Raw genomic sequence first — 9,529 nt, forward strand, 5'->3', positions numbered from 1 at the left:
TGGTGAGTTTGGATTTGCCAATGATGGCGCCCTAGTGCAAGGTTCTAGAATATGTGTGCCCGATGTGGACAATCTCAGGAATGAAATCATGCAAGAGGCACACTACACACTGTACAGTATCCACCCAGGTTCCACCAAGATGTACCATGATGTGAAAGATAGCTACTGGTGGAATGGCATGAAGAGAGACATAGCAGACTTTGTGTCCAAGTGCTTGACTTGTCAGAAGGTGAAGTTTGAACACCAGAGACCGTCAGGGAAGCTGCAAGAGCTCCCTATCCCAGAATGAAAGTGGGAAATGATCACTATGGATTTTGTGGATGTTGCCTCGTACCATGCGAGGATATGATTCGATATGGGTAATTGTGGACCGCTTGACCAAATCAGCTCACTTCTTACCTGTAAAGATTACCTACTCTGTGGCACAGTATGCCCGGCTCTACATTCGAGAAATAGTCAGATTGCATGGAGTTCCGCCCATAATATCCGACAGAGGGCCCCGTTCACTTCTCGATTTTGGAGAAAGTTGCAGAGGCACTTGGCACACAATTGAACTTCGATGACTTTCCACCCTCAAAGCAGACGGACAGAAAGGACAATCCAAACATCGAAGACATGCTTCGCATGAGTGTCTTGGATTTTGGAGGTCAATGGGATGAGCAGCTAGCTTAGTGGAGTTTGCCTACAACAAACAGTATCACTCCCAGCATAGGGATGGCACCCTATGAGGCACTATATGGAAGAAAGTGTAGGTCTCCTCTATGTTGGACAGAAATGGGGGAAGCGAAAGTGCATGATGTAGACCTAGTGCAAGACACTTGAGGTAGTTCCTTTAATCGAGAACGATCGAGGCGACTTAGAGATGTAAGAGTTATGCGGACCCGCACGGAGGATGTGGAGTTTGCAGTGGGCGACTATGTATTCCTGAAGGTTTCTCCAATGAAGGGAGTCATGAGGTTTGGAAAGAAAGGCAAGTTGGCACCTCGGTATATCGGACCTTTTGAGGTTACTGATAGAGTTGGAGCAGTTGCCTACCGGTTGGAGCTACCACCCAACCTCTCTCACGTTCATCCCGTGTTTCACATCTCCATGCTCAGGAAATACATTCCGATCCTTCTCATGTCTTTGCAGGATGTGATAGAACTAAAGGAAAATTTGACATTTGAGGAGCAGCCTGTAGCCATAGTGGACTACCAAGTGAGACAGCTGAGATCTAAACAGATCCCTATGGTTAAGGTTTTGTGGAGGAGTCAGTCAGTGGAAGAGTGCACCTGGGAGTCAGAACGGGACATGCGTAGCAAGTACTCTTATTTGTTCAATGTATAATCATGTACTTTATTCTGCCTTGTGTAAAAATTCGAGGACGAATTTTCTGTAAGGGGGGAAGAATGTAACACCCCAAAATTTTATTAATTATGAGTATTTTTGATATTTAAATTTTATTTAAATTTTAGGAATTTTGAGATTTTTCGATTTTAAAAATCGGGTTCGATTTTCAAATATAAACTTTGATGATTTTAAAAATTAATTTAAAGACCACGTGGCAAAACTAAAAATATATTTGGAGTCTACGTATTTTTCTGAATTTTCCGAATTTTTGAATTTTTGGACCTCGCTTTTCCGAGGCGAGTAAAATTCAAAATTTTGTATTTCGAATCGAACCGGCCGAATCGAACCGGACTGGATCGGACCGGTCGAATCGAACCGGCTCCCTTTCCTTTTTCTTCTCCCGCGCGCGTCTCTCTCTTTTCTCTTTCGTTTCTCTCTCCTCCTCTCCCCTGCGCCGCTCCAGTTTCTCGGCCAAATCCGCCACCGATTGGGCCGGGTCTTGTGTCTAAAATCATCTACTCGTGAGCTTTCCATAGACACTAAGAACGCCGAAATCCATCGAGCGGATTGTCCGATTTTTGCTCGGGAAGATTTTCGCCCATTTCGACTTTTGGGCTAGATTTCTCGAAAACCGTGAATCCCACGAGAAAACCGAGGCTACCAGCACGCTCCACTCGGCGAGCTTCGGGATATTAATTTCAAAATTTTCCGACAACGTTTTTGGTGGGTCCCACGGAACTTCGCTGTAATTTCGAGCATTAAATGAGCTTAGAAAATTCTGAAAAATTTATGTACTAACCCCGTGTTATGGGCTTCGTAGGTATCCTCGATTCGCGGAAATTCGGCGATTGGCCAAGATCGCAAATTTCTGGAAAAGTCTCCAATTGGACCGAGGTTTTGGCTAGCCCCATTGTCGGACGTCGGCGCGTTCGAAGTCGGAATCGGCAAAGGTAAACCCGAACCTTGCTTTTTCGTAATTTTCTAGTGCTTAAATAGGATTAAAAATCCATAAACTATTCGTGGTAGCTTAGAAAATTACGATTCTGTTTGCAATAGCTTAGTAATATTGCTAAGGACCGTGGGGCAAAGTTTTATAATTTTTAGAGCTTGTTTGGGCAGTTTTTGCAAAAATGATCAATAATAAGGACTAAATTGAAATTTTTCGTATTGTGATGGATGATCGATTTGATGGGCCCAGGAGGGGCTGTGTGATATGATTGAACTGTTGATATATGGATTGTGAATATAGAAGTGCGTTTTTAGCCCTTTTTCAGGTTGGGTAGGTCCTAGGTATAGGAGACTCTGCGATTTTCGCACGACTTAGGGCGTGCTTGATCTTTTTCTTTGTTTGTATTGAGTCGATCATTAAATAATTGTAATATAATTGTCGGGTGAGCCGATGCCTTCTTCCTCCGCCCGAATTTGTCGTCAAGTTTGTGAGTAAAATATTAATTTTAACTGTAATTTCGATATTATTATATGTTCAGCATGCCCATGCATCACTTATATGCATATATTTATGTAGTCAAACTCTAGGCACGAATTATGTTGCATTGATAACTGTTAATGTGCCATGAGTGTTGTTGTGGTAATTTGGAGCAGTGTGCGTGCGTTGGCGTGCGTGTGATGTCGTGTGATGTGGTGTGGACTATGGATAGGACGGGTAGACACGGCTTGAGTTCTTCGCTGGGACCCGGTCCTTCGGGGTAGACACGGCTTGAGTTCTTCGCTGGGACCCGGTCCTTCGGGGTAGACACGGCTTGAGTTCTTCGCTGGGACCCCGATTTGGTATTTAAGTGGAAGTCCGAGCTGAGTTCTTGTTTGGCACAGTTGGATTTAAGAGAGTCAGATAGGATCGGCTCCATATACTATGAATGATGTTACAGGTGTGTGAGTGCTCCAAATTACCTTTTGATGCTATGATGTGAATATGATGTTAATGTTGCATTTCACTCTACAGTTGCATTAGTTTTATAGTTATAGAGATTATAGTTAAGATTGATATTTTACTCTCTGAGTCGAACGCTCACTCCTGTTCAAAAATTTTTACAGGCCACAGGAGGATATTTTATTCTGGGTTAACCTGCTTTTATCCTTCGCAGGTTGTTTATCCATGTTTGTGTAATTTTAATTACTCCTAGAATTTCCGCATGTGTTAGCAGTATTTATTTGAATTTGGTCTGTAATATTTTTATCATGTTGGACCTGTAAACTTAAATATGTTATGTATGTTTGATGGATTGGATGAGGGAGCTGAGCTCCCATTTATTTTATGTTGATGAGTATGTGGAGGGTGAGCTGAGCTCCCCAATTGAGTATTTATTGTGTTTACAGGTCGGGTGAGTCAAAAACTCCCCGTTGGAAAGTCCATTTTATGGCCGGACTCTGTCCGTTTGGTTTCTTGAATTTGGGCCCAATGGGCCTCAGAATTGGGTAAATGAACAGTTAAGGCTTACTACGGGCCTCGGGGGCTTTAGGCTGGCCCAGGTCCTAGTGCCGGTCCGGCCCATAGGTTGGGTCGTGACAATAATGTAACTAATTTTCTATGACATTAATTTGCAATTTGAAATTATTAAATTAATTTGCATAATTTACTTAAAATATTAAAAAAATTACTATTCCAATACCTTTTATTTCTTTATAATTTTTGACAAAATATTTATTTTTTTATATTTTATTTTAATATTTATTTTATTTAATTTTAATTTAACTCTTCTTCTACCCCTTTAATCCTTAACTTTATACTTCATTGGTTAAAATATTAGTTTAAATTTAAAAACTTTGATTGTCACTAATATATATGAACATTTTTGTATCTGCATGTGTAATTTTTTTGTTTTTATATTGCATAGGTATTTCCTAATTTAATGGACAGAATTAATCTAGTTCATGCTGAATCGATCCATTAAAAGGTAAAGCGTTTCTACTAGGTATTATCTCCATTCACGAAAATCGAACATTCAATCTCACTCGAAAGATGAAAATCCTAACCTTTCATACCAAACAATTGTCGGTACATGTGTACTTTTTTTTTTATTCAACTTTATGTGATGTGATTGCAATTATATTCATCAAATTGTATAAGTTTCACATATAAAGCATATTCGAATTTGTAGTTTGAATTTATGTTGCTTTTCATATTTGATTGATTATGAAATTAAATCATTTGTATATATATATATTTATGTTTATGTTAATTTTTTTTTCTAAATATGTTGTAAATGTTTAGCTAAATTTCACATTCAAATTCAAAATTTTTTAAATTTATTATACAAGATTAAACAACAAATTGATTATTTAGTGTAACGAATCAATTATTTTTCTAATATAATTAGAGATTTTGAAACTAAAATTAGGATGTTTAATTATGATCATAGTAAATTTTCACTTGGAATTATATTAATTCAAATTATATGTGTCAAAATGGTCCAAACTACATCTTAAATCAATTATCCTAATTAATATGATCACTTTTATAAGGATATTTGATAATTCATAAATTTTTATGAATTCATCTTTTTTATTGTAACTACATGAACATGGATAATTAGGTAGGGCTTCTGATCCAAAATAATATATTTTATTCATTTAATTTTTTTATTTATTTATTTGTAGTATATTCTGTCTTTGTTTTAAGTTTTATTTGTATATATTTTATACTTATAATCCATTTGATTATTTAGGCACTTTATTATCTAAATTGAAGTTTATACTATAATTTTTATCTTTGTCATAATTTTAATTTTCTTATGACAATATTTATTTTATTTTATCTTCATTATTAATTTATATCAGAAATCAAATATTTCATTAATTAAAATTAATTTTTTAAAGATTTTTGTTAAAAATTACATAATTTTATTTTAAAAAATTAAACTAAATTGTTTTATTTATTTATTTTAAAAAATAAAACACAAGTAATTAAAACTATGTAGTTTTGTCCCATATGACCACATAGAAGTGGCAGCCTAAGAAATTTTCGCGTCAAGTACTAATTTTTATTAGTACTCAGCTCTTTGATCCAGATGAAACTATGACCTCTTAATTAACTTTTGTTGTAATAGTTATGTTATTGCAAATGATGATGGGCTGGTGGAGATCAATGGACTAGAAAGACTTCGACTTATAAAAAGATAGTAGGGATGATAAAAGTTTCAAATTTAAATCTGCTTCAAATTCGATTAAGTTTCTAGGCTTTTTACCAAAAGCTGCATATGTTATTTTGCCACTTTGAGTGGCATTTTCTTGATTTCTTGGTTTCTTCCCTGAAGTTCAACATTATTTTGACAAATTATTTGGTTTTGTATTACTTAATAATTTTTTTTAAAGATTATTCTAATAATTAACCCAACAAATCAAGATGTTATAAATATCAAAATTAATAGAAAATTACCATTTCATTTTAAATTTTTATTGAGCATAATCGGCCAATGAGGGTCGTTAATTGCCATTTGTATGTCATCATGAGCTTCATGGATGATAATATATTTTTTATATGGCCGGCAAACAGAAAAGGCCCAATGAATATACGACGATAATCAAATTAAATTGAATATTTGAAATGGCAAAACCAAGAACAAGAAAATTTTATATTTTATCCAGCCAATTATGAAAGGCCTAATGGAAGATGAATTGGCGAAACCAACGCTTCAGTTGATATATATAAGTGATACAAGAAACCCAAGTTTGAAATCCACAAGACCTAGCTGCATATTTATCTCTAGCTAATTTCCAGTGCATTTGGGATCGATCCAGCTTTGATCTTTGGAATGGCAGATAACCAAGAGACCAAGCCCTCTCAAGAACACACAGCTCAATCCAAACCATCCATATTGCCCGGTAAGTTATTATGCTAATAATTCTCTATGCATGCTTTTTTCTATGACTGAGATCTTGAGCTCAAAATCATTGAATTTATTATTTAATTTCAATGCAATTGCTCATGTTTTTACAGGAAAAAGCTATATTGAATTTTTATTTTGTTTGATAAATTATAGTTCTGTAATCAAATAAACTTCTTGTCTGCTTGTATGGAGAGTGTTCAGGAACTTACGGTCAGTTACCTGGATCAAATTCAGCTGCAAAAACGACATGGCCTGATCTAGTCGGCCTCATGGCGGAAGAAGCAGAAAGAAAGATAAAGGAAGATTTTCCTAGAGCTCAAATTCAAGTGGTTCAACCTGATTGCTTTGTTACCATGGATTTTAAACAGGATAGAGTTAGATTATATGTCGATTCATCAGGGAAAGTTGCAAGAATCCCTAAAATTGGCTAACTACTTCATTGAGGATTTGCTATATTTTTAAAATTTGAATTGGCTAAAAGCTTTCGTGAAAGTTTGCTTTTGAGGGTTGTCTTTATCTGTTGGTTTGCATCATGGGGTGTATGAATGGTCAAGTTTGTTAAAACATTTCAAAGCAGCATTACTTATTATGCTAGTTTCAGCTTGAAGAACACCTATTCAAGTTCTCTCAACCGTTAATTAATGGTGTGTTGCCCTATTTTGAGTTGGGAAGCATTTTCCATTTACTATACCCCACAATAGATTATCAATTAGTGGAGGTATAACCACTAGTTAGTGGAGGTATAACCACTAATTAGTGGAGGGTTGTCCACTAGTTAGTGGTGTATTGTCTTGATAAGCACCAAGAAGAATTCACACCCTAAAGCATCAATTAGTAGAAGATTGTAGCTTTAGCTTTAGTTGAATGATATTGGGGTCATTTTTAGGACCGTGAGATTTCAAGTTCGAGTTTCCGCTAGAGTCAATTGAAAAAAAAAATTGTTTACTCATATTCTTGGCTGTGATAACAACTATAACTAACAGAAAATGGCATAGAAGATATATTACATCCTACAAGCATATGAATACCAGATTAAACAGAATATTTTCGAACTAGTCCACATAGAAACTAACTGAAGCAGTGGCTTAAAGACAATCATGCTTCAGTTAACAACCCTTGACTGTAAATCCTCCATCTACACAAATTACCTGGCCATTGATATATGAAGCAGCAGGAAGGCAGAGGAAAGCTACCAGTGATGAGACCTCAGAGGGCTCTGCAATGCGGCCAATTGGAGTTTGAGGCATTAGTCCAGCATAAGCCTTGAGAATAGCAGGATCCTAGACCAAAAAATTGGGAAATACGTTAGTGTAGAAGCCTATATGATATGTGTTTCTAAAGATGACAAACTTTGCAGGAAACTTGCATAGAATTAATTACTGGAGGAACTTCATTTCTATTGCAATTATGCTATCCCCACATGGTCCTGCAAGATTCTAACTATAATTTCGTCCACATATAGCATAGTTACAAGATTCTAACATTAAAAAAGGGCATCAAAAGGGAAGAATTATTACAGGTTCTGTTAAAATCGTGGTTCTAGTAGCAGAAGGGGCAACAGCATTTGTGCGAATGTTGTCCTTAGCCCATTCACAGGCCAAATTTCTTGTTAATTGGTTGATTGCCGCTGAAAAAAAGAATGGGTTGTTAACAGCAAACGTCAGAGATACTTCTGCTTGGTAATTAAGTGATAAATTTCAAAAATTCAATCAATCTAAATAAGGCAACGAAACCTTTGGTCGCTGCATATATAGATAACATTGGTAAAGCTACAGAACCAGCAACAGAGGATAGAAATACAATGCTTCCATTTCTTGATTCTTTCAAGAGTGGATATGCAAGTTGACAAACATGGTATGGAGACTCCAGATTTGTACTCATTATGCTTGAGTAGTCTTCCTCAGTATTATCTACACAGTCTCTGTGTCTAACTGTTGCAGCATTGTTCACCTAAGGCAACAGAATCAACCTTAGTAACTTTCACACAAGTTAGGAAATTAAAGATGATATAATGAAGAGAATCAGCAGCAATTGTGAGACAAACTTACAAGGATATGCAGCTTCCCTTCAAAAACAGAGGATACAATATCAATCAGCTTCTCTCTCTGGTCTTTACAAGTGAGATCGCAAATTGAGCCACTTACTTCAAATCCCTTGCTCTTCCATTCTTTGACCCTCTCGTTTAGCTCTTCCTCACTGCGGGAACATGTATGCACTCTTGCCCCAAATCCTGCTAGTTCTTCTACTATGGCATATCTGATTCCACAAAAACACCAAATCTAATTCGATAACCCAGATGCAAAAATTCAAGAATCAATAAAAAAGAAGGGGAATCAATAAGAAAAGAAACCCAATGCCTCGGGTTCCACCGGTGACGAGTGCGGTCATCCCCTTGAGAGACCATCTTTGATCCCTCCCTCTGCCACTCAATTCCGATCCGGTCATGCTTACTTCTCTTTTTTCTCCTCAATGTCTGTGTTATATATATATAAAGAGAATGCTATAAATAATTTATTGAGAACATAATAAATATTTTCTTTTAAATGTTATAATATTTCTTAATAATTGATTTATATTATTTTATATGTGAAATTATTAATTTAAAATTAAATTTTATTTCAATTTATATATGTGGACGAGTTATAAGAGTACCAAAAAAATCATTAAAATTTGCCAGAAGATCATATAATAAATATTATGAATATAAAAATAAATTAATATTTAAAAAGAAAAATCGGATGTTTTGCTTATGAAAGAAAATTACATTTCAATATAAATTTTATATATAAAAGTAGTGCCTAAACTTTGATAGTAAAATTAGTGATCAAATAAAAAAAATAATAACATAAAGATTTATTAATAATTATCGACTACCTCATATTTGGTTAGTAATATTAAAAAGAAAATTTAAAAAAAAAATTCAAAAACTTGAAAAATTTTAACTATAAAAATATTTTGTTGGTAATTATCAACGAACTCATTTTTTAGGAAATATTAAGTAGAAAATAAAAAATAAAATTTTAAAATAAATTACCTACAAAAATTTTATATTAAGAAAAAAATAGAGAAAAAATTATAAAAAGCTTAAAAACTTTAACCTACAAAAATTTTTCATCGTTAATTACTAACAAACTGTATTTAGTCAATAATATAAAATAAAATAAAATAAAATAAATTACTTACGAAAATTTTACATCGATAATTACCAACGAACTTGTTTTTTTATAGGTAATATCAAGAATAAAATAAATAAATAAAATTTTAAAATAAATTACCTATGAAAATTTTTTATCAGTAATTATCAACGAACTCATCTTTTGTAGGTAATATTAAAAAGAAATTAAAAATAAAATTTT

General features: G+C 34.5%; 2 protein-coding genes across 4 annotated transcripts; one reads left to right on the forward strand and one right to left on the reverse strand.

Annotated features, from left to right (window-relative positions):
• The first annotated feature begins 5,867 nt into the window (after positions 1-5,867).
• Positions 5,868-6,978, forward strand: LOC110647122 (subtilisin inhibitor-like). The gene is made up of 2 exons (XM_021800804.2): positions 5,868-6,168; positions 6,375-6,978. The coding sequence occupies exons 1-2, from the start codon at positions 6,099-6,101 to the stop codon at positions 6,602-6,604; spliced, it is 300 nt and encodes a 99-aa protein (XP_021656496.1). The 5' UTR covers positions 5,868-6,098; the 3' UTR covers positions 6,605-6,978.
• A 168-nt stretch (positions 6,979-7,146) lies between these two features.
• Positions 7,147-8,681, reverse strand: LOC110647119 (tropinone reductase homolog At5g06060). Of its 3 annotated transcripts, XM_021800801.2 has the most exons (6): positions 8,524-8,681; positions 8,222-8,429; positions 7,907-8,123; positions 7,691-7,800; positions 7,540-7,599; positions 7,393-7,453 (listed from the first exon to the last, which is right to left on the reverse strand). In XM_021800801.2, exons 1-5 carry the CDS (start codon positions 8,616-8,618, stop codon positions 7,579-7,581), a joined length of 651 nt encoding a protein of 216 aa, XP_021656493.1. In that variant the 5' UTR covers positions 8,619-8,681; the 3' UTR covers positions 7,393-7,453; positions 7,540-7,578. The 3 variants fall into 3 exon arrangements, with proteins under 3 accessions (XP_021656490.2, XP_021656491.2, XP_021656493.1); XM_021800798.2 differs by lacking the exon at positions 7,540-7,599 and having other exon boundaries at positions 7,147-7,453; XM_021800799.2 differs by lacking the exon at positions 7,540-7,599 and having other exon boundaries at positions 7,147-7,453; positions 8,531-8,666.
• Between the last annotated feature and the right edge of the window lie 848 nt (positions 8,682-9,529).

The sequence above is a fragment of the Hevea brasiliensis genome, chromosome 3 (assembly GCF_030052815.1).
Source record: "Hevea brasiliensis isolate MT/VB/25A 57/8 chromosome 3, ASM3005281v1, whole genome shotgun sequence".
NCBI classification, from domain to species: domain Eukaryota; kingdom Viridiplantae; phylum Streptophyta; class Magnoliopsida; order Malpighiales; family Euphorbiaceae; genus Hevea; species Hevea brasiliensis.